This window comes from Nuphar pumila, chromosome 3 (genome assembly GCF_984573655.1).
Source record: "Nuphar pumila chromosome 3, dmNupPumi1.hap1.1, whole genome shotgun sequence".
Taxonomy (NCBI): Eukaryota; Viridiplantae; Streptophyta; class Magnoliopsida; order Nymphaeales; family Nymphaeaceae; genus Nuphar; species Nuphar pumila.
The window spans coordinates 35,296,929-35,322,648 of NC_143251.1; the positions used below are offsets into that span (position 1 = coordinate 35,296,929).

The 25,720-nt window shown below is 36.2% G+C and overlaps 1 protein-coding gene across 3 annotated transcripts; it reads left to right on the forward strand.

The window, feature by feature from the left end:
- Positions 1–6,307: 6,307 nt before the first annotated feature.
- LOC149842562 (B-box zinc finger protein 19-like) lies at positions 6,308–14,876 on the forward strand. 3 transcript variants are annotated; one of them, XM_089999286.1, is made up of 5 exons: positions 6,308–6,531; positions 13,854–13,950; positions 14,036–14,151; positions 14,236–14,502; positions 14,617–14,876. In XM_089999286.1, the coding sequence occupies exons 1-5, from the start codon at positions 6,439–6,441 to the stop codon at positions 14,623–14,625; spliced, it is 582 nt and encodes a 193-aa protein (XP_089855412.1). In that variant the 5' UTR covers positions 6,308–6,438; the 3' UTR covers positions 14,626–14,876. The 3 variants fall into 3 exon arrangements, with proteins under 3 accessions (XP_089855412.1, XP_089855414.1, XP_089855413.1); XM_089999287.1 differs by lacking the exon at positions 6,308–6,531 and adding an exon at positions 13,621–13,736; XM_089999288.1 differs by lacking the exon at positions 14,036–14,151 and having other exon boundaries at positions 14,243–14,502.
- The last annotated feature ends 10,844 nt before the right edge of the window (positions 14,877–25,720 follow it).

Consider the following 25,720-nt stretch of genomic DNA (forward strand, 5'->3'; position numbering starts at 1 on the left):
AAACTTGCTCGTATACTCTAGCGGAGTAGAACTACTCTGCCTCAACTCCAAGAACTCTTAAGCCTTCTTGTCCCTGTCCCTGGTGTACTTAGAAAAGTATGTATCCAAGAATGAGTGAAACTCTTGTCACAAAATCATGGCGACACCTCTAAAGTGAATCTCTTTGGTGGTCTTCCACCATTTCACCACATCATCAATCAATGTGTAAGACCCAAACAAGGTTTCTTCTCATCGAGCACACAGAGAACCTCAAACATACTCTCGATCACCTAAATTCAAAACTCAGCTCGCTCCATATCAGAAGTACCTATAAACGAAGGAGGATTCATGTCCATAAATCTCTTATATGTCATCTCCAATGATGACTGCGTCTGCACAGACTGGGTCAAGGTCGAAAGGACCTCCATAACAAAATCCCTCTGACTTATCCAGTTACCTGGATATCTCGACATCTAAAAATACAAAGTAAATATCTAATCACTACAAGAACTAATCTGCCGAGGTACATAGTAAGTATATAAACAAACAATCTACTCATGTAACTATGAAACAAACAACAATCACAAAACACCACTACACATTACTATTACCCACTCTAACAGGACCAAGCGACTGGCAAGATGAAAATCTCAAACTTCTGGATTGGACCTTGGACCATTTTGAGAATTTCTACTTTGATACCAAAAATTGTGATGGCCTAAAATTTTACGAAAATATATATTTTAAATAATATTGAAAATTATATTAAAATAATGGAAGAAGCATGGTTTATGAATACCGATTTAAAAGAAAACACTCTCAACACTGAACTGAACCCAAGATTCAAAACCAACTAATCTTTTCATTTCATTCAAATGAGAGTTTATTCATACATAGTTTGGTTACAAATATCAAAATTCATAACATGTAGAAGTCCCAAAACACACAATTCCCAAGACTAAAAGGGTTCATGATCCAACTCCAGAGATACTCAATCCACGCGTGCATCACCGCCATAGCATGCCTACCCATGGGTACCTAAAAAAGGGAAAGTAAGCAGAGGTGAGACCAATATTGTCTCTGTAGGAAACTAGACCTTCTGTCTCGCGATAGCGAACACGACTAGGTTTATAAGCAAACTGACCTATCGAAGGTTCATAATACAACCACGTCATACTCCCATCTATGTGAGATTTGACTCAATACTTCCTCAACTCAAAAGAAAACACCAACAATAGGTCACACAGACAAATACATGCTCAATTATAGATGCATGCATATATCTTAATTACTTTTTTCATTTAAGTTCATCTTTTGCTTTCTACATTATGCAAATGCAATTAGCTTTGTTTTGATATTAATTTCCATTTTCACGAGAGCACCACTACTTTGGGCCGCTATAGGCAAACCAGTCTACATGGGGTGTATTTTCAAACAGTAGTATTTTATATCTTTTACTAACCCCATGAGCACACGGTTACACCAACACCAAAGTCCAGAACCCTTTGTCAACATGTTCATTTCCCAGACAAAATCGTAGTGCACTATCACTAGTGTATGTAACATGGACCGCCTGGTCTCAAGAGTTCCATCCCCTAAGCTATTATGGTTGAAAACCGATCCACCCTTAGTGACCAAAAGATGAAACCTCACCCATAACATGTCAACTGTCAGTCCATGGGGTTGGTGCAAAGTCATCCACTAGATGAGTACAAAGTCACTCAAGGTAACAAGTTACCCCATCTTTTAAAGTGTAACCACACATCTTTGTGTAACTTGTTTCACTTTATTTTTAATTTATGCGCATTAATGCAAATTATCTAGGTACCCACACTAGTACCCTAGGGCCCTTGCCCAACAAGCTACACATGAATTTATTTATGCATCATATATTTTTTTGTGCAAAAACCATTATTGCATACATGAGGTCACTCTTACACTCCAATTTGCATCATGTCATGCATTCATCTATGTATTGCTCATCCACAATACATAACCAGAATTATGCTCATATTAGTACAATAATCTCGTATTGTCATACTTGCAAATACGAATCAAACAAGCCCATGCATACTTAAACCACATAATGTCACACTTGCATTGATATAACAACAATCTTTAAATAAAAAATACTGAAAGGAAAAGAGCATGAACATACCCATGTGCATCATTCCATGCATACATGCTAACATACTTTTAAATCTCAATATAAATTGGGTCCATCCTTAGACCATTAAATATATATAAGTATATAAAGTTAAAAAATATAGGAAATACAAGTCTCCCAACTTGTTCCTGGGGTGATTCACTAGAATCTCAGGCTTAACAGCCTTTACCAGAGTATAAAACATCAAAATATTGTATTCTGATAAACAAGAGTCGACTCATAAGCCAAACAGAATATGAATCATACTTAGCAGTCCACTCTCCTAATCTAGGAGTTGACTCTTGGGTAAAACAACTCATAATTCACTCACAAGAGTCTACTCTTTCACTGCAAGGGTCGACTCTCTATCTGCAGAAGTCAACTCTGCAGAGAACAAGAGTCAACTCTTCTGAAAATAATCAGCTCAATAGAAACAGTGGTCGGCTTTCATTTAAAATGTGTCGACTCTCAGAAAGAGAAAGTTGACTCTTCCAAAATAAAGTGTCTTCTTTTAAAATAGGGGTTGACTCTTTTGAAATGAGTCCACTCTCCAAAAATAAATGTCAATTCTTTCAAAATAGGGGTCAACCCTATCTAGAGAGAGAAGTCGACCCCTAGGAAGTTGGTCGACCCTTGGGTCTGCCCAAAATTATACAAAATAGCAAGGGTCGACTCCTACTCAACAGAGGTCAACTCCTACACTTTAAAGATTTGGGTAGCTCCACAAAAACACTATTATGATCTAAAAAAAAAAATTCACTAGACGGTGGTACTACCACATCAAGCTCAAACCCAACTTTCAGGGGTAAGAAAAAATGACCCAATATACGTGGTTCATGAAATATCAAGCATAAAACAATATTTTGTGTTCTCATAGACATAAATACAAATTTGGGCTACACAACTAGAACATAGGTATATTTCAACCGAAGATTCATCTCTAACAAGTTCTCAAACATAGATTTCAATCTTAAAACCTTACTCATCTATTCTAACATAGGTTTTACCCAAAAAGCCAAAATATCAATACAATTAGAAGCATGTAAATCTAAGAAACATGTTCAAGCATCCATTCTTCACAAGAAATCTGCTCCACATACAGTTTCTAAAAATACTTGTCTTTGAAAAATAATTTTTCTCCAAAAACTAACAGTCTAGATTTCAAAATGTTAGTCTAGATTTCAAAGAAACATATTTAAAAAGAGTCCATATGCTAAAACAGAATTCTAGTTCATATAACATGTATAAAAATCAAAATTTTAAACCCTTTTATACCATGAAAGAACTACAGAAATTTCAACTCCTTTAACAGGTGCAAAAGATGAGATTTTAACATATTTGAAACAAAAACAAATGAAGGGATTTTCAGTTAACATAATAAGGTACAAAAATTAGATCTTTAACATACTTTTGTAACAACAAAGCACTACAAAATTTGAGTTTGTTCAACAATTGCAAAAGGTAGAAATATAAATATTCTTGCAACAGAAAACAAATACAGATTTGCATACACACAATTTACAATAGCAACAAAAATATATTTTGCTCTTAAAGCTTAACTTTAGCAAAGATATAAACAAAAACACATAATTCAGTTAAAAAGTTCATAAAAAACATGAATGCAAATCAAAAGAACAACATGCACTGATCCAACCAATCTATGCACGATTGTTCTGGGCTGGTTCCACCAAATCCCAAGCATAACAATCCAAAAACTGCATACAATCCATCATTATTCATCACTTTACCCACTCAGGAGTCGACTCTCCTGAGCATAGGAGTCTACTCTTGAGCTTAACATGCCAAAAACTACATACAGAAGTAAACTCTTGTGCTGCTGGAGTTGACTCATGAAGTGCAATAGTCGACTCTTGAATTCAAGAGCCAACTTAGTAAACTATAAGAGTAGACTCTTGAATCCCAGGAATTGACTCCCTGGCTGCCTACAACACTAACCAGAGTAGGACAAGGAGGAGTTGATCTCTGTTCTGCAGGAGTCGACCTTTGGGTCCACCAAAACCTGAAAAAAATACACAGAAGTCGATCCCTAAGCCATTTCATCTTGGTTCCATATTTCTGAAACTCTGAAATTGTAGGTTTCAAACTCAAATTTGAATGGAACCCAACCCCAACACATCTAGGGATGTTTCAAATTGATTATGCACATCCACAACTGCATACATTACAAAGAGAAAATGATTCTTTTCAACTTATCAAAACATTCTAAGCATGCTTTATCACAAAAACCACATCACACTTACATGTAATCCTAGCATGCCCACTACCTATGAGGAGAAATTGTGCACCTACCTCGAATAACTTATTTGACAAGAATAAGGCCACTAAACACACTATGCACAATTCACACACACGAACTCAAACTCCGAACTATCACGCACAAACAAGAGAGTTGTCCACAACGAAACACAACCCAAACACAGACTGAGCATCTCCTCACAACGTTCCAGCTACAACAAACTTCCAATAGAGGTGCAACACGACCACACGATAGTGGTGGAACAGGTGGGTCATCCACTAAAGGTAAGAGAGAATGTGGGGGCGATGGGGGGGGCGAGAGCGAGTGTAGAGAGTGCAGGGAGATAGCAGGAGAGAGAAAAAATGAGGAATACGTAAACTCAGAGGGGTTCTTATAGGGTCTGACCAAAAGGATTTGGATCTAGCCCCAAATGGGTCTAGGTCTGAGCTTAAAAGATCTGGATCTGGTTGGGTTCTAACCAGATTTAAATTGGTTAGGAGCATGGGTTTCTAGTTAGCCCACTAATTGGGTTAACTAGGTCCCAACCTAGTTGGTCAAACCCAAGAGCAAAGACAGTCAAACAAAGGGCCTTCCACATGGCAAGGTTTTAGCTGACCCTGACAGGTTTGACCTGCTGGGGTTGGCTAAGTTGGGCGGCAATTATAACTGCTTTCCCAATCGAAAAAACCAATTTGCCCTCCAAAGGCAAATTTTGGCCAAACAAACTCATTCAACCCAAATATAACCTTTTTCCAAAACAAAACTATAAGAATGCCATCAAAACAAATCTAGCAATTTTGGATATATCCCCTCACACAGTTGACTAACCTGGTTAACTTTGGGTTCGACGACTATGTCCTCTAGGACGAAAATGCTCCCAGAAAAACTTATAATTGACCAAAATACTTTCAAAACTTGTCGAGCACGCTTCAAACTCGTTACAACTCTGTTTTTGACAAAATAAATATTGTTCTTATCAAAAAATATGTAAGAACACAACTAGACATGTCAATTGCATGAAAAATCTATCTATATTATGATTTTTTATAAATAAAAAATAAAAAAATGCCAAATATTACACTGAGCATTGCCCACGTACGATTGAGGTCTATGCCCACCCCAACCCATTACCCATTGGGTTTTTTTTCTAGGTCAGGGTGACACGTGCCTATCCTACCCAAAACGTGGCTCCGCCCCTGGTTATCATTAACCCAAAAAGTGTTAAGAGAGTTAATTTACTAATTAACCTTTCAAAAACTCCTTCCTTCTTTTTAGGAGAGAGAATCAAGTGCAATATGATTGCATAAAATCTATGCTTAAGCACCTGATCGCCATCCATCAGGTCTTGGGCCCCACACCTGATGGGCCCTCTCCCCAAGATGGAGGGTGATCAGGTGCTTAATGCCCAAATATTTGGGCAATCATATTGCACATGATATTTTCACCTTTTTAGGTATAATTTTTTGAAAATATGATGTTGAGGGTAAAATAGTAATTTTGTATCACATTTAACAACAAACTTAATTATTGTAAACTCTTAAGCCTTTTTAATTAATCGCAATATTTTTAGGTGTATTTTAAAATTTTTTAAAGCTTAGGTGCCTTTTTGAAAAATTTCTCTTTTATCCTTTATGACAAAGAGATCCAATCCGACTCCACATCCATAACCGGACCCGATTTTTCCGGGATACATGATCGGATCAAGCAAAACAAATCCGATCCGTTTGCAGCAGTCAAGGCAGGTGGGTCCCACAGGAGATATTTCGTGGCAACGGTGAGACTCTGTGGGCCACTCGTCGGTGATTTGTGGCCGGTGAGCACTCCCGGGCCCCACCCCCTCCTTCCCCCACCCAGCGAGCGCCGCTGCCCCTTCTGGAAGCCTATTTCTTCTTCCCACCACTCCCTGCTCAGCTCTTCTTCTCTCCCCCACTCTCTTTCTGGGGTTTAGGACTAGGTTTTTGAGGGTGAGATCCTTGGGAGGCCTCGGCGGCATGGTGAGATGGAAGAGAGGGTGAAGTAGACGGGAAAGAGAGCGTCTCCGCATTGCTGGGAAATTATGCGAACGATCTGCGATGTGTGCGAAGGTGCGCCGGCGATCCTCTTCTGCGCCGCCGACGAGGCCGCCCTCTGCCGATCCTGCGACGATATGGTGCGCGATGAGCCAATCTTGTTCTTGCACTTCTTTTGTTTGGTTGTTTCTGCATATTGTGTTGAGGATGGGTGATTTGTTTTTTTTTCGCTGCGAACTATGTGAGATTTGAGATGTCTGGTTGGTTCTGTAGTGTAAAATGCTCGTTGATGCGTTGATTGAAGGCTTTGCTGTATCTCGAATTGGATTTGGTAGTTTTTTATAAATGGTTTTATATAGGATAATTTTACTAAAGATTGTTTGGTGATTCTTTGTGTCCATCGATTACATTAGATTTTGCTTTAGAGAAAGAGGTGAGACCGTAGGTTTTCTTAATTATATATTCCTTTGCTTTGCAAATATGCTTCTAGAGTAAGTCAGGTCGGAATTGATCAAGTTGGCTTGATATTGATGAGGAAGAAAGAAGGTACTGGGTTGTTTTCTTCTATCACTATATTCTTATTTGTTTCATCTAGTGATGATCATGTCGTCCACATAAAGAAGAAGAATAAGAATAAGAATACTTGCATCAAAAATCTTAACAAACAATGTAGTGTCAGTTGAATAAGATTTAAATCCAATATCAAGTATAAATAGAGTAAACCAGTCATACCAAGCGGTTGGTGCTTATTTAAGACTATAAAGAGTATTTTCCAAATGAAGAGCTTTATTCATAAGAATATTTATATCAGGCGGTGCTTCCATATAAACTTCTTCGACTAGGTTTCCATTAAGAAAAATATTTTTGACATCCATTTGAAATATAAGCCATTTTAGAATATATGCTAAGGCTACTAGAGTTCTAACCATGGTTGCCAACTTAGTAGCGAATCGAGAATCGTCTCAAAAGCGACCCAGGAAGCGAACCGGAAGCGACCTAGGAAGCGAAAAAAAATCAAAATTAAAAAAAAAAACACAAAAAAAATTTGAAAAAATTGAAAAAATGGGGGAAGCGAGGGGGAAGCATGTTTCCCATTAAATTGAAGCACACTTCCCATAAAAGGGAAGCGCGCTTTCCATTTAAAAAGGGTGCTTCCCTGTGCATTTCGGAAGCGCGGAACGCGCGTGCGCTTTGGGAAAGCGCGCTTCTCCACTTACCTAGGCGCTTCCGATAACTCTGGTTCTAACAGTAGTCATTATAGCGACTAGAGCAAAAGTTTCTTCGTAATCTATGCCATATTCTTGAGAATATCCCTTAACAATTAGTCTGACTTTATATCTTTAAAGGGTTCCATCACTCATACTCACCTACAACATGTAGGTTTCTTATGGCTTCTATCCATTCAGAATGTTCTTTAGCTTGAGTATAGGTTGAAGGTTTTACATATGAATGAATTAATGCATTGAATGCCTTGTATTTTGGAGAAAAAAAGTCATACGATACAAACTTTCCAAGTGGTTTAGAAATCCTAAATAATCTTCTGGTTTGTACTTTAGGTTGTTCAATATATTTTTCTAGTGTATATGGTTGATTAAGGTCCCTACGCCTAGAATATTGTAAATAGTTTTTGTTCCTATGGGTTTTCTCTTCAGTAATTATATTATCAAGACCATTATCAAGATCACATTCATTAAGACCACTATCAAGGTCACATTCGTAATCACATTTTTCATAACTTGAAATTAAATCAAATAAGAATGAGTAGTGAGCTACTTCCTCTTCATAGTAAAAAATAAAACTTTTCTTTTCTAAAAAGGACACATTTCTTGAAATATATAGTTTTTTACTTTTGGGATCAAAGTATCGATAGCCTTTTTTATTATCTGCATAACCTAAAAAGGCACAGAGAACAGCCCGAGGGGAGAGCTTATCATTTTTTGTTAGTAAAAACAAAACATTTGTATCAAAAAACTCTCAATCTAGAGTAATCAAAAACTAATATAAAAAGTTTTTCAACTGGTGTTATATTTTGCAGATAAGAAAATGACATTTTATTAATGAGATATGTGGCAGTTAGTGTTGCTTCAACCCAAAAATCCGTTGGTACTTGACTTGCTATCAGTAAAGTTCTAGTTGTTTTTATGATGTGTCTATGTTTTCATTCAGCCAAACCATTTTGTTGTAATGTGGAAGGACAAGACTTTTGATGTGTGATGCCATGTAAATTCAAATAATCTTTAAATTCTTTTGATAAGTATTCTTCCCGTGAATCAGTGTAAAAAATAGAAATGTCATTTTTAAACTTATTTTTGACTAAGTTGTGAAATATTTGAAAATGAGAAAAGACTTCAAACTTATGTTTAACATAGATCCAAGTATGCCTAGTGAAATCATCAACAAAAATCACATATTATGCATATTCACCCTTTTATATAACTGGTGTTGGTTCTCAGACATCTAAATGTATTAACTCAAGGGGTCTAGAGGAAATAAAAGTTCTTTCATGAAATGATAATCTCTTCATTTTACCAAGGATACAGTCTTTACATTTAAAACTTTGTTACAATTTTTTTTTAGATTTGAAAAATATTGAATTTTGGATACATTAGGATGACCAAGTCATTTGTGCCATAAATCCAAGTCAATTTTTTGAACATTGCAACAAAATGTATCCTTAGTCATTTTAAAAAAATCCATGTAATAGATGCTTCCTTCTCTATGACCTTCCCAATCAGCTTCCCTGACTGGCGATCCTGCACCCAACAACCATTAGAAGAAGAAGACATTACATTCATGGTCATGTATTTGAGAAACTGAAAAGAGATTTAAATTTAATTTAGGAATATACCTTACTTTTGGAATAATAAATCTTTTAAAAATTTGTAAAGTATTTTTCGAAATTTCTATTACCTTTTATTTCAAGAGATGTACCATCGACTGTGAAAATATTTAATACGCTTGAGTTGCTATAATATTCAGATAAAATATTTTGATTGGGGGTCATATGAAACAAAGAACCAGAGTCAAGAAGCCAAAGAGTTTTACTAGGATCAGAGAAAGAATAAACTGCAACTTCAGTCAATGCTCCATTTGAGGAAGATACTCCTTTAAGAAGAGGTTGAAGAATCTCCATAAGTTGTGACATAGATACAAGTGCATCATGAGATTTGTTCAAATCACCCGGTTTTTTAGACAAACCAACCGAAGCCACCTTCTTTTCTTCCCTTTTTTTAAATCTAGGACATTAAGGTTTGGTATGTCCTGACTCACGACAATTATAAGAAATAATCTTTTTCTTGTCATACTCATTACCTTGTTTCTAATAAGGTTTGTTGTCAACCTCATTTCCTTATTTCCATTGAGGTGGTTTGTAAGGACGCATGTAGTTTTCCGGTTTAGAGACGACTAAAACAAAGTCATATTTATTTTTCAAAGGATGCCCTCTTAGTCTATTCTCCTCCATACTCAATTCTTCAACAGTGCCAACAATAGAAGAAAATTTTTCTCTATGAAGAAGCGCGGGTTTAATACTTTCAAACTCCAGTCTCAAATCATTTATAAATTAATAAAAATGTTCTGCATCAAGTTGCTTTTGTCGGTGCTCTATATCTTCCGGGCAATGCCACTTAGGCTCAAGGATAGATAATTATTCTCAAAGTTTGGATAATTCATTGTAATAGTCCCTAATACTTTTATCCTTTTGAGTCATTGTCCCAATTTTGTTTTGCAAATTGTATACATGTGCAATATTTTTAAGGGAATACATATTTTTAAGGTATTCTCATGCTTTGTTGGTATGCTCAAACTTTGCGAGACTAGAGCACTTTTTAATATCTACGCTATTGATTAACCAAGACATAATCTCGGCGTGCCCCATTCTTCACTCTTTCCACTTTTTTTCATAAGTGGCTAGTGCCTTAGCCTTATCATCTGTAAGAAGCACTTCTTTTTCATTTTCAACCTTTGTGAGGACTAGTTTAGGCTCCGGATCGGAACCATCAACTAATCCCCATAATCCCTTTCCCCATATGTGGTGCTTCATTATTGAATACCACATTTCAAAGTTTGTATCATTGAGTTTCATGGGTATGATGGTGACTTTGTCATTGTCATCTATTCTTACAATGAGAGAAAGAAATGAGGTGAAAGAGGTGAGAGAAGAGAATATATGAGAAAAAATAGAACACGAGTGTACCACCACGAACTAGCATGAACACACCACCACGATCACCCGAGCCAACAAGCCACACTTGCATAATTCCAGGAACACTTTGATTTAGCAAGAAGATCTTTCTTTCTTCCTTGGGCATGAAAATAAAGCAACAAGCAATCTTCAAGAGACGAGCAATCAAGGCTCTGATACCATGTAAAGAAACAAAAATCTTCCATTCACACTCAATATGCTCACCAAAGATTCAAAGGAACACACACAAGTGTCCATAAAAGGGCACACTCAATACCAAACCCATAAAAGAGGTATTTCACAAAAGGGCTAAAATAAATTTTATTTTATTCATCACTATGCAAGAAGCATTGTCATACAAGAGAGGGGGAACACCCCTATTTATATACAAGCAAGAGGCAAGAAGGAGAGGGACTCAAAAGAGTCGTTGAACTAGCTCCAACGGCTGGAAATAGAGCCATTGGAGCTAGTCCAATGTCTCCTTTGACTAGTCAACAAAGTGTTGACTAGTACAACTCTAGTTCTTTTAGAACTAGATCTAGTTTTAAATGAACTAGATAAAATAAAAATAAAATAAAGAAAAAAATATATACATCAATAATATATATACATATATATATGTACAATTTAACATAAACCTGGCCAAATACATCCACCAAGATCTATAAGAATGTACCTTAGAAGAGTCTCATCAATCGGCCGAGCGCTTTGATACGGTTAATAAACTTTGGTATCTTCTGGGTTTTCAGAGTTCTTGCATAGGAAGAAGAGAAGATAATAGAGGAATAGGCAGGCCTTCATATTCACTTTTTCTAATGTGGGAACATGTGGTATCCTTTCTATTTTATATCAGCCAGTGATGAAAAATTACAACATTAACCCCATGTATATACAAGAGCTACATAACTGACAGGGACAGTAAAGGAACATAAAAAATAAAAATAAAAACGCACAGCATCACAAGTGAATATAACAACAATGGGCCCGGGTTTGAATCACATTGGATCTGGACGGATCCAGATCCAAGCATTGTCTCTAATCACATCTCAATAAAAATGCTGCAAATGCATCCCCTCTCCCCTCAAAAGTACATCATGTTTCTGATTCTTGTATATTGGATGCTTCCGCTGTGGCTTTACTCTAGTTCCTTAAGCGTCCTTAAGCACCTATTTTTGCTTCAATCTGATTTTTCCTTTTTTTTCCCCTCCAAACTGGAAGCTCAACTTCCTTATTTTTTTTCTTGATTCAAGTAGACAATACTTTAATAAGTGTATAGAACTTTAAAATTCAGTTTTGGTTCATCAACACCACCCATTTTCTCATTCTTTTTCAATGTTCTTTTAGATTTGTTTTTATAATATTAGGCTTATATTAGTTGTGGAATGTTGGCATATTGCTGAGGCTTTTTTATTTCGGAAAACTATGTCTATTTTATATTTTTCTGTATGTTTCAATTTTCTTGCAGTATGCTGCCCGGTTGCTCAATGTTTTGTCATTTTAAAATCTTCTGCTTTTCCCTAAGAATAGGTGTATCTTTAGGTTCTGATTTCCCTAAGAATGAGAATATCTTCAGGGTTGTGTCTTACCTGCATCATTTACTATAACCTTTTGAATCTGAATTCTGATGTCAATTGTGTTGCATTTGATAGTGTCCAAAGTTGTAGCTCCTGATAGGAAGGAATGGAAAAATATGACTTGTAAAGCTGACCTCATGTAGTTGGATAAGGCTTGGTGACGATGATGGAAGCTACAGATGCTTAGGGAACAAAATTGCTTTTTTGGTCACTGATCTAGTAAAAACATGTCTAGGCACCTGGTCTGCTAGGTGAGCTGATCTTTTTTATTTATGGTTGACCCTGTGTAAGGCACTAAAAGCGTTCAAACCTGGCTGCCTTTTTCAATTTAGCTCCTGCTCTATTATTACAACTGTTGGTGTTCTTTTGACGTATGTATGGCTAAATTGTCACCTTGATGACCGTAGCCCTATTTTGCTTGTAGCCTCATGCTTTTGCAGTTTGCTGACAGTACTTGACAAGTGATGCACCCATCACTTGTTCTCATAGTTACAATGGTAACCAATGGCATTTTATTGACCATCAATTTCTTGGGAAATTTTCATTTCTCTTGCATCTTTTATTGGTTAAATCTTGTCTAAAAAAATACTAAATAAATTAAAAGAATACAAGAAAGAATAATAAAAAAAATGAGGAAACCATTTAGTCTTTTTCTGGGAGATTTGCATAATAAGATTGAATATATCATGATAATTTATGATAAAATCATGATATTTTTCAACATATTGTGGTTTGGTTGGCCTTTTTGCTTTCAGCAAAAAACCATGTTCTTTTTCACAATATTTGTCAGTATGCTTGTTAAATTCTCTGGTAGTTTGAATGGCTGCTGCTACTAGAGCTGGGACTGCTGGCAGTCTGATGTTCAATGTACCAAGTTTTCTTGATGGTGTATGTGTGAACTTGTTAATTTTAGGCCTGGCGATAGATGTGGATGGATTACTGAATGACTTGCACTTGACCTGTTTGTGCTGGTGTTTGGTTTTTGTATGATATGACACCTCCCACCTTGGTTACCACGGACTTGCTGATTTATTCAGTCCTATTCATAAGGCTCTGTTTGGACCTGCATTGATGAGTCCAAGCTTGCTCCTCTTGTTTTTCTTTCATTTTCAATTGAGCCTCACTATTTGCCAACTTCTGCAGGAGTTTCCAACATCAGTGTCTTCATGGCTATATCTCACTCTTCAAGTCTCCATCAGTATCTCTGACTCCAGATCCCTTTCTGTTTTCCCTTTTTTGAAGTTAGAGGGATGTATTGGACCTCTTCCTTTCTTTTTTCATCCTCCGGATCTGTGAACTTTCGTCCAAAAGATCATACGGATCCACTGATGGAACTACCTCCAACGCTTCATTGTTCAGATCCATGGCAGCCTTTTGCAGCCTGGTGCTTGGTCCGGAGAGAGAGAGAGAGAGAGAGAGAGAGAGAGAGAGAGAGAGAGAGAGAGAGAGAGAGAGAGAGATTTGCTCTCAATTGCCTTTGGTGAATGGTGCAACTGCCTGATGATGCTTAATCTCTTGGATCAACCATCATCCTTATGCAGGCTTTCTATCTTCTTTTGTTCCTTTTTTCCTTTAACTCAACAAATGGGTATGTTTCACTCCTCTTCCCTTGACTGGATTTCTTCTGTGCATCTTGGATTACAAGCTCTGTGATTGCAATGGAACGCCAACATTATGTATTACGTTCTAATATTCAAAATTGCAGGTCCATATGTGTAACAAATTGGCAAGCCGGCATGTAAGAGTATCTCTTGCTAATCCAAGTGCAGTACCTCAATGTGACATTTGTGAAAACGCCCCAGGTGTGCTGTCTATTCTTCTAAAAGGATTTGCGTTAATCTTTTGAGGAGAGATACTGAAATTGTTTCTCTTGCAAATCGAGTGTAGCATTCTTCTATTGTGAAATAGATGGAAGTTCACTCTGCTTGCAATGTGACAAGACTGTACATGTCGGAAGTAAAAGAACCCATGAGAGATATCTTCTGTTGAGGCAGAGGGTTGAGGTTAGTGGTCATGTACTGGACATGAAACTAACTCCACTATTTTATGACACCTTAAAAGCTGCCACATTTTAAGCTATTCTTCAGTTTCCAGGAGACAGAGCAAATCCTTTTGATGATCAGCCCTTGCTGTCTACTGAGCCATCAGAACAGAAGCGTGGACAGAATCAACTTTCTCAACCATTGATTCCAGGAGAAGGCCCCCCCAAAGAAAGAATGCAAAACAACTATCGGGCACTGACTGGTCCAGCCAATGATGCTAAACCTGACCATAATGAGAAGCCGGAGACGAAAATGATAGATCTCAATGCGCGTCCACACCGGGGTCATGGGCAAGCTTCAAACTCTGGCCAGGTATGTCGCTGTCTTCTGTTTTACTCTTCCATAATCTTCAAGAAAACTCGAGTATTATCCCTCATTTCTGAAAAAAGTTGGAAGACTGCTTTTCTAAAGATATGTCTATTTCAGAAAGCATAATGGGGTTGGTTGTTGTGGTCCTAAAGCCTGGGCCCAAAGATGGCGGTTTGGAGATCCCTTGATAGCTCAGTGTACAAATCCAAGTGCCAGTCATCATCACCATTTCCTGTTAGTACTGTAAGGTTGCTGCTGCTCTTGTAAAGCATTCATTGTGAGGACTTGTTGCATATTGTGAGTGGAAACTGTATGATAACTCATGCCTTTAAATGTTGGGATTCATCATCAATATGAGTGGAACTATTGAGAATCAATGCTGATGACTTAGAGGTGTACTTTTTTGCGGCCTCTCTCTCTCTCTTGTTGGGTGTTGGTGAACCGTGCTCAATTGTTTTACATCTAGTATGAGAGAGAACAACCCAAGCCAAACCAAGGAGTTGGTGAGTAATTTATGAGATGAAATGTTATTATTGATGCCAAGCATGGCAACATAATCTTCCATGACATCCCTATCAGTTTGGGATGGAAGAGATGATAAGAGCCTATGGTTACCATGCACTTCTTGTTTTTGGTTTGACCTTTAGATGGATGGCTTGTGCATCAGTGTGATTTCTTAGCACCCATTTTCTTTAGGACTCCCATTAGGATCCTACAAAAAACCATAGTTGCAGGTGCCTTTTGCTTAATCCGAATTTGTAGAGTGTTTGTCATAGTTTACTCAGTATACACGTGTATTACTTTAGGTATTTTTCATATTCAAATGTATTCTTTAATGAGAAAAAAGTTTAATTCTTCTTGTCGCACTAAAACTTGATAAAAGATTCAAGTTTTTATGAGATTAGTTTGATTCAAAACATGGCTTTTAATAAATAAGTAATGACAAACACATGCAGTTAAGGATTAAGCAAAAAATGCCTACAACTATGATTTTTTTGGTAGGGTTCTTAATAAATACATTCCCTCATGAATTTGACATTACATTTTAATGTCATGCAAAGCTAAGGTCTGTGGGCCATTAAGAATTACAACCCATATAACACCCTAGCTGGCTATTCCACGGCCGTTTCTTGCTCCTAAATGATTAGTCTTTAGATTGAAAAAATCACCGCTTTTATGTAGAGCATCGTCCTGCATAGGAGGTCGAATGGGATGTTTTATTGGTAGGTTTGTGACATTTTTTTTGTTAATTCTCACAACTGCCTGTACAAAATCATAGAGCATGGTATCATAAGAAATTTGCAAGAACTACATCTTATTATCTCATGATTGAATTGGGTGTGCTTCTTTAAAAAAACAGTTGGGTGTGACAAGGCTCCAAAGGGGTTTGGCCTAGTGGGATGAGACCTAGGCCGCTAGGCAGGGTCTAGGTTCACCCCTTGTGCAAACTGAAGCGTGGCTATTCTCTGGAGGCAAAGGGTAAGGCCACGGAGTTTTATGCTGCTAGGACAGCGATCATAAGTACGACAGGCAGAGCCAGCGCGACTAGGTCTCTGATCCTGGGGGTAGTTTCTCCGTGTAAATGTAAAAAAAAAAATTAGTTGTGCTAAGGGGGTGTTTGATTGCGTTGACAACAGCTTCTGTGGGTCGCTGCTGTCCATGCCTGACTCAAACATCAAACACATGGGATGCCTGGAGTACTGCTATACATGCATCCAACGAGACACCTTTTAGGTGTCCTACTATGTTCTACCCTCCCTAAAGCAGTGGTTTTTTGAAATGCATGGGACAAAAACCCCAAAAAATAAAAATAAATAAAAATAAAGAGGAACACCTGGAACAAAAACTTGACTTATCCTGGACACCTCTGCACTCGGCCAACATTGTTTAGACACGACTATCTTACACAGTTTTGTTCACAAATTTGTGGACAAGGAAGGACAAGAACACCATGTCCTATCATGTCTTGTCCGTAGACAACCCTAGGCAAGGATGCCTTCTGTTTTTGTTTTTATCCAAAGGTGTCATGTCATATCCAATCCTCCTCTGTTTTAGGAAGACGGTGAAACACTTTGGAATAGCAAAATGCATCCCAAAGGGACATGCAAGATGCAGTGTTTCACTTGTCTGTGCATCTCCTGGACACCACATCCTGCACTTTCAACCAACTTTATTCCTCTTCAAAGTGGAAGAGTGGCACAATGGTGACGAAGATATCGACTTGTCATCTATGGTACATGCCACTGATAATGAGGATGTAGTTTTTGTATTCCAACAGGTTGTAGCCAGTCCCTCTACAAAGGTCATTAAGGAGGAAGAGGAGGAAGAAGTTGGGGTGAAGCCGATAAAGACTGATTCCACAATAGATACTTAGTTAGCTCTTGCACTAGACAAAATTTGCATGTTGAAGGAGATGTTACATACTCAAGTTGGGCTTCTAAAAAACACAAATAGGGTCAACGAAGAGCTACAAGCGCATATAAGGCATCTCCAACAATAATGATTGCAAAACCTTGGATTGTTTTGTATTTTTTTAGTATAAATTGTATATTTTTATACAAACAACATTAAGATTCATTGTATGTTTTTAGGGTTGTAAATTTGTTCAATGTTTTGTAATTCTAAATCTATTAAAGTTTAAGTATTACTGAGATTCATTATATGTTTGTAAATGATTCTATAAATTTCAATTGAGTAGGTTTTTATTATGAAAAAGAAAGTCTATAATAAATATATAAAAAAAAAGAAGTCTGCAATAAATATATGCAAAAACAGGAAGTTTGCAAACAAATATATGTGAAAAAAATGAAGTCCGCAATAAATATATATGAAAATAGGAAGTTCACAACAAATATATGCGAAAACAGGAAGTTTGCAACTAATATATGCGAAAAAAGAAAGTTTGCAACAAATATATGGGGACTTCCTTTGTCGCATATATTTGTTGCGGACTTCATTTTTTCATATATATTTGTTGTTGACTTTTTGTTTTGGCATATGTTACGCAAGCATCGTTTTTTCACATATATTTGTTGCAGGCTTCTTGTTTTCACATATATTTGTTGCAAACTTTCTTTTTTTCGCATATATTTGTTATAGACTTCAATTTTTGGCATATATTTATTGTGCAAACTTTTTTTCACATATATTTATTGCATACTTTTTTTTTCTCATATGTTTGTTGCAAACTTTTTTTCACATATATTTATTATGGACTTTCATTTTTTTAGAATCAAACCTACTTAGTTCATACAAAACATATCATTTACAGAATCAAGACCTGCTCAATTGAAAATTACAGAGTCATTTACAAAATCAACTATGAATTTATATTTATTATTGAAATTCATGCAAAATCAATTGTGAATTTACAGATCATATCAAACTGTGAATATATATAAATTCAAACTTTCAGTTCAACTGTGAATTTACATTCACAATTCAAATTCATACAAAATCAACTATGAATTTATAAAAATATCAAGCTTTTAAATAATCTCATACAAAACTCATAATTTACAGAATATGTTTTAGCATTAAAATAATGCAAATTATAGTTTTACATTAACAATTCAGAATAAATTCATCACAAGTGTCCATAGTTTAGCTATCGCAACCTTGCCAACCAGCACCTCACTATCCAATGTGTCTGTATCATCTTTGTTATTCTGTGGTTCAACCTTCTCTTTGGCAACCTCCAAAGCCTTCTTCTTTTGGTGTTCATAGAATTTTATCATACGCTAGCATGACTCTCACAATTTTCTAAAAAAAAGTTATTAACAAACAACTAACTGTACATCCCAAAGAAGTGAACAAAATATGACATATAACACATACTTGTTTGGAGTTCAATTCTTAATTTTTGGCTAAGTAATTCACATCGGTCAGGACAAATATATCACAATCAAACCTGTAACAGTCATATACCAAGCATGAAGAACATGTACACGTACAAAATATATGGCAAAATTTAACAGACATGCAATTAAATTACCTGTTTTCTTATAGATGAATACCCACCATGACCTCAATTATCCAACCACTGTAACAATTATAGTCAAACCATGCCGCAAAAAATTTATCCTGCAAAAGGCGCATAACATACAAGTGAGTTAACAAACTTATACAACAAAAAGAAAAAACAAATATTAAATAAGTAATGTTATTGTACTAGTTGCATGATGCTCTAACCTACAAAGTTTGTGGACCCTATAGAATTGTACACTTTGAACACCTTCTCCCGTATGTCCATTTCTCAAAGAACCCAATGATAGTTGCCCCAGTTGATAGGAATTAAAACCTACAACATAAATCAAGTTTAAGGTCATTGTGTACGTGGCAATTTAAGTTTTCTAATTATGCAAAGTTGTCCAACAGATACCTTGTCAACATCGAAGAATTGATACGATAAGTCCTTTCTCACCAAGCACGAAGTTGCTCTATCTTTCAGACCTTTAGTTATGATCATCTACTATGAAAAGAATTCCATTTACCAGTTAGTTTGTATTAGTCGGCATAAAAATAATAGAAACCTCATTTTTCAGACTCAAAGAAATACAGGGTAAGGAAAATGGTCTTTAATAGTTTTATTTTCTTTTCCATGTCCTCAGTTTGGGCCATTTTGTTGTCTTTCTATAAATCTTGTTAGATGCTGCATAGTAAAAAAATATATAGTACATTTATGTTATATTTAAATGATTTGACATACAAATGTAACAAAAGAACAACTATACAAACAAGCAAACCTAACACTTACGTAACTTGCCAACAAAGTTTCTTTATCAAAATCATATTCTTTCACATGCACAACTTCTCCTTCCTTATTACTCTATTTTTATTACCAATTAAATTTGTATATAAACACATATCCTTATAGTAGAAAAAATATACACATATGACTCGAGACATTGATTATACCTGAGGAACCATAATTAGTTCCTTGCTCCAAGACGAGCTCGATAGAGATTTGGTTTCTTTTCTGCCATGTTTTACTTTATATTTATATATTTTTGCTCTACTTAACATGTAAATAGAAGACATAAGACATTGGAGCAATTCATTAAAAAATACTAGATAAATACAAAGAAATAATTCATTAAACAACTCTTAACAAATCCTACATTGCTATTCGGGCTTCTGCCTATTGTGGCGAACTTCACCATATACACTGCACTTCTATGGTATAATATTCTTGTGTTCTATTCTTCGTCTCTTCACCATAGATCGCCTTGCTTTATGAATCACTTTTGGTGGATAAACATGTATAAGAGTCGATGAACCGATGTGTGGAACATTGTTCACCATCGAAAAGATTGAAAATATATTATACGCAGTACAATATGATTTAACCATGAAAAACTTATCGCAATAGTACTTTGATAGGTTTTTCTCATAAAAAATGCATGTGATCGCATGTTCACATGGATTCACTCTAACCTGCCACTCTTGACAAGAGCACAAATACTTTTGAAGATCAACACTGTAATTGTGAGATCAATCGTGTGCTTTGTGTTGTTGTCGATGATAATGCATTACTTGCACACGTACTTGTGCCTTCCTTGCGAGTTCTTGTAGTTTTTATTTTACTTTCGATACTACAACGCTTGTAAAATATTGTCTGACATTTTTTTTTCTTAAAAAGTTTTATCAGCATGAAACAACTTTTCAATAAAAGGAATTAGAGCCTTGTCCCATATAGCAAGAATCCATACATTGAAGTTCTCTGCTATATTAGATATTAAACACTCATATATTTTTGTTGAAAAGTAGCTGTTAGCTCAATATTTTAGTTATACGTTAGTGACAACATAATTGTATGAGGCTTCGTCATGCTCCCAAATTTTTTGAACTAAATAAGTGTATTGTTGTCTCGTAGCTATACTTCACCAAAGTGCACTTAGTGGTGACTCCATTTCTTAGAAAAGTTCTCTACCAAATGCTTCATACAATATCCAACATGACATATAGGCCATGTATTGGGGACAACATACTTTAGACTTTCATGCTCTCTTTGTATTCATCGTAATGTATGGGTTCTTCTTTTAAATGCTTCAAAAAACCACTTTCATGAATCCTTTGACTCCTTATCAACAATTATAAACGCTACCAAAAATATCTCACCATAAAGATTAATATCATGACCATCCTTTCAAAAATTCAATGATACTTGGATGAAAAAATATGAACTTGTATTGAAATTGATCTTTCTGATTGGTCTGAATGTACCCTAGCTATCCTAGGTTAGCTTTCATTAAATGATTCAAATAGATGAAAATCATCTTGAAAGACTCTTTAAATAAATCATAAATGGCCCCTTAGTCTATTCTCTTCCACACCATACTTGTTTGTGCACGATAACCCAAAGATAACTTCAAGAGAAATTATGGATGACAAGACACTTTTTTCATTACAAGGTTGCTCAGTAATCTACTACATGTATACTCGCTTTGATACTTATTCACTTAAAAGAATCCTGTTCTGCGCACCTTTATGCAATGGATCTTTCAGAGGCAAACAATTGTAGTATGCAAGTTCTTTATCGTGAATACAACAATGACTATGTTATTGTAACTATTCAAAAGTTTTGTTTTATAGTTATTTCTAATCACATGATCTTTCAAAAACTCACGATAATGCTAAAGATCATTAAACCTTTTGCCGATAACAATTTCTTGATCGTTTGAGCTTGTTATTAGCCAATAGAATTGTTCATAATCATCAAGTAGTTTGTTACACAATTTCTCATAAAAATGAGATGTCTCCGCTTCAATGGTTTTTAATTGCTCTTTATTGTATGGGAATCCATTCAACAAGAACCTATTCAACAACGTCTCACTAGTGAAAACATAAAATAGTTCTTAATAAAAAAATGTTCATGTAACTTCTACAATATACCAAGGCTTCAAATGTTATTCGTGTATCACTTTTACCTGTCATTATTTGTCCCATGCCATTACCATCTTCATAATCTCCCATTGACATGGTATAATCATCATCATCAATATCATCCGATTCTTCATTGCTACCACTAATTGATTGTTTTGTTATACAAACTAAGTCAAGATTCATCATATTTTTCACCTCCAACTCATCCATGCATTCAATATTCATGCATTTCCAAGAGTCATAAATTAACCATATGTGCAAAAATACAATAACTGCACATATATCTCAAGCATAAATTAAAACTTGTACCTGACACTGGTTTGCTGACGTGGTTCCTCATACTCTACAGTAACATATTTTAACCCTTTTAGAGGTCATCGTTAGGTGCCTATACCAACCACACAACATATATCATTTATCTTCACAAACTAGCATGTGAGAAAAGGACATCCATATACACAATATATATATATGAAAAAACTCATAAACATAGTTAACCCAAATGATAAATACAAAAAAACATAAAAAAAAAAGATCCACAAGAACAACCAAACACAAATAAATATATACATATAAACATCCACAACATGGAATAGAAGCATACAAATCATGTTTCAGCCATTAAATCGTGTTTTAAAGAAATTATGTGTAAAAAACAAACTAGTTCAATCGTTAAATATGTGCTTATAAAAAAAAATCACTATCAATGATTCCATAATACTTGAAGATGAAGTCCCGCTGTAATAGTTGACGTAATAGTTGCCAAAAAAGTCACCGTCGAGAAGCAGATTGGGGACCACTGGTTGGAAACCACAAAGAACCCTAAAAATTTATTTGAAAAGATTCTGGGGTGTGGTGTTTCAGTTTTTACACTCACGAAGTTCGCATATATTTTTATGCGAACTTCGTGACATATGTGCGAACTTCATCAGGTATGTGCAATGTTCCGAGGTTTGAGAGTAAAATGAGGTTCACATAAAATTATATGAGAACTTCATGACATATGTGTGATGTTTCGAAGTTAGAGATTAACGCAAAATTCACACATAAATTTTATGCGTCCTTCGTGATGTCCGCAAGAAAAAACATGTAGAACTCATTTTAAGTACGAGTGTGTGTTACCTGAGGAGCAGAGCAATATATTGTGCAAACTTTGCCAGTTTCGCACATGCGACGGTTAAAAAGGTCATAATGAAGTTGGGTATTTGTAATTTTGGACATGATGAGAATAGCAAAAGTTTTAAAGCATTTTAGGAATCACGTCATATTTGTTGTATATAACAGTCATTTTTTCATTTTTTTTCTCGACTGAACCGTGGAAACGAGGAAGCCATTAGAGATGTCACTTGTTTTTTCAAGTAATTGCAACAAGTTTCTTAAATGTTTGATGCTTCACTTTATGGTTTCTGAAACGAGTTGTATACCATTAAATTGTCTGGCAGTTGTAAACATGATTCTCACCATGATATGGTATACCAAGTACTAATGCAATGATCAAATAGGTTTCCATTTGCTCAGCGCTCTACACTTGTCTAGGTAATCCACATCTTCATGAATTGAGAGACTGATTTCTCACTACCTTTAAAATTGAATCTCATAATATACTGGAGATGATTAAATCTACTGTAAGTATATCATATTAAACACATTTATATAATTAGATTTAGCATTTGGTGACTAGATTCAACTAAACAATCATTAGTATTGTACAGTGAACGCTCGAAAATGCTCGTCCTTATAAACGGGTCATGTAGAAATGCACACCCACTCACAAATAAAACATGAGTAAAAAAACACGCATACACAACATTTTATTTGGAAGGCAAGCTGGGGTTAAGCATAATCCCACCAGTTATTATTCAACATACCACTGGGGTTTGAACCTGCAACGTCCCATGACAAAGAATCGTGCACTGACAGCTCCTACCAACCACGCGAAGCCCCCTTTGGTACTTACACAAATAACATGATGAATAAAGCTTCACAACTCATGAAGGGTGGTTCAATGGTGCAAAACATCATATAAATGAGAACTGAACATATTAGGCCCTCTTTTTTCTTTCTGTCCATTTAGATGCTTGAAGTGTTTTATGATAGATCTGAACCGTTAGATGTGTTTAACATGCATCGACTCTTGAATCATGTTTTTTTGATAAAAAAAAAAATATTTTTAAGAGCCAGAAAAAATTGATGCCTTCATAGCCATTGATTTTGGATCACTGAAAAACCTGTATACAGATCAGATTCAGGTGATCCAAAAGCTGGTTCTCACTAAACAAAACCTATAGATCCCATCTATGGTGTTAGATGTGAGAAAAAAATACAAAAAAACTATGATTTTTAAAGGAGCCTAAAAGGGCAGAACAAGCACATTACTCTCTCTCTCTCTCTTTATATATATATATATATATATATATATAGAGAGAGAGAGAGAGAGAGAGAGAGAGATTCTCCTCCATAGACCTATAACTTGACAATTTTTTTGTTTTTTAAAGCAAACCCCCACCAGTAATTATTCGACTTACCATTGGGGTTTTGAACCTGCAATGTCCCACCACAAGGAGACGTGCACTGACAGCTCTTACCAAGCACGTGGAGCCTCCTTTGGTACCCACAACTTGACTATTGCCGAACTATCAACTTCAAGCAAAATTGTGCACAAAAGTTAACTTTCTAGACGATGGATGCAACACAGCTACTGAGGGTGAGTTTATTCCTTTTTGTTTTCTTTTCTTATTTTATTTAAACCTTAATCGGTGCATCTTATAAAACATATCGTTGAATTACATGAGCCCCCCCATATGAACGGTTCTTGTACTCTTGTGCATGTTTTCCTTCTCACTATGACCCCACTGTTTGAATTATCAGTGAAGTGAAAGGACCAAAACACCTAACATTTCACTTTTATGGGCTATTTCACAATGACACAGACGCGACTCGACACTTGTTCTTGTGATATATCTTAAGGGGAATTAATTCCTTTCTTTAAAAGTAAGAAGGATGCAAAATGGGGGTGGATGAATCCGACCTAATTGGATCTGACATGATCGGATCCAGATTTCGATTCAGTGTTGGATGAGAATCAGCCAAAACAGAAACTGGGTCCAATCCAACTAAACGGATCTGAATTCGGTAGAATATCCAGCTTGAATCCTAAGTGTTTACATCCCAATTTAGAAGTACTAAGAGACAAAATATACAAGTGTTTTAAGACAGTTTTCTCCATGGATGGGGCTGGTTTTGTTGGGTTAGTCTCTTATTGCTGTGCCATTTTTGTGTCTCATTGAAGAAGTGCACCAAATTAGAATTCAGGAAAGCTATCCAACAAGGTCCTCCCAACGACCACACCAAGTGGGGCCCTTCGCACCGAGTGTCTAAGACTATCAATTTTGGCTTAAGCTTGCACTTGCAGCAGGTGGGTCCCACCAACGGTGGGTTTCATGTGGTTGATTGATTGATTGATTGTGGGACCTGAATCTACAACATGGGGGTCATCACCCCCCAATTGCATACCCCAAAATAATGAGGTCAGGTCAGAGGTGCTTCTGATGGTGTACTGTTTGGGGTGCTTTCGATGTCGTTTATCATAGAGATGAACGGCATCTAATAGGCCATGGTTAAAAGCCTCTTCTGTTAACCAACAAGGGGGAGGGGGGGGGGAGTTCCTGTTTCTGATAGTGCTTTCAAGGGTAAGGTCGCTTTCCCCACCGACAGATAGGAAAGATGTAGAAGACCCATTCATTGAGTGAGTTCGCCGGGAGAAGTACATGCAATGGCCGGCAAAGTGAAGTTTTTCTCCAACCCTGTTATTTGAGCTCCGGTAAGCTGCGCAATCCGCTTATCATTTTTCAGAGCCACAGCGTTGAAGGGTGGAACAAGATTCTTCTCTCCATCAAAATAATAAGGCGGTCATGCTCTGTGGAAGAGAAAAATATAACCAAGATGTATCTTTTTTATGAGAGGTTGAATCGATCATCTGAAGAAGAATTAAGCCAAAAAATTAAGATAGATTCTGAGAAAATAAAACTTCTATTGAAGAAAAGCAAATGAAACACTTTCATAAAAAAAAATTCTCAAGAATGAAGTTTTCGGTGGACAGCTCTGCATGTCTAGTAGGAGCAGCTAGTGCACGTGCACGTCACCTTTTGTTGGTACTTTGCAGGTTCAAAACCCAATGGTATAGTACTGACAGGGGTCTGACCGACCCCTGCCTTTCAAAAAAAATTAAAAATAAAATAAAAGCCTTTTCTTTTAAGTGGGGCTAACGATTATGTCACATAGACACGGTTAAAGGACATGAGACTGTTCTTGTGTAAATTTTAAAGGAAAGAATGGA

Coding starts and splice junctions, on each gene's coding strand:
- LOC149842562 (XM_089999286.1), top strand. CDS start 6,439: ATGCGAACGATCTGCGATGTGTGCGAAGGTGCGCCGGCGATCCTCTTC. Junction 6,532..13,853: donor GCCGATCCTGCGACGATATG/GTGCGCGATGAG, acceptor TCAAAATTGCAG/GTCCATATGTGTAACAAATT. Junction 14,152..14,235: donor TGTTGAGGCAGAGGGTTGAG/GTTAGTGGTCAT, acceptor GCTATTCTTCAG/TTTCCAGGAGACAGAGCAAA.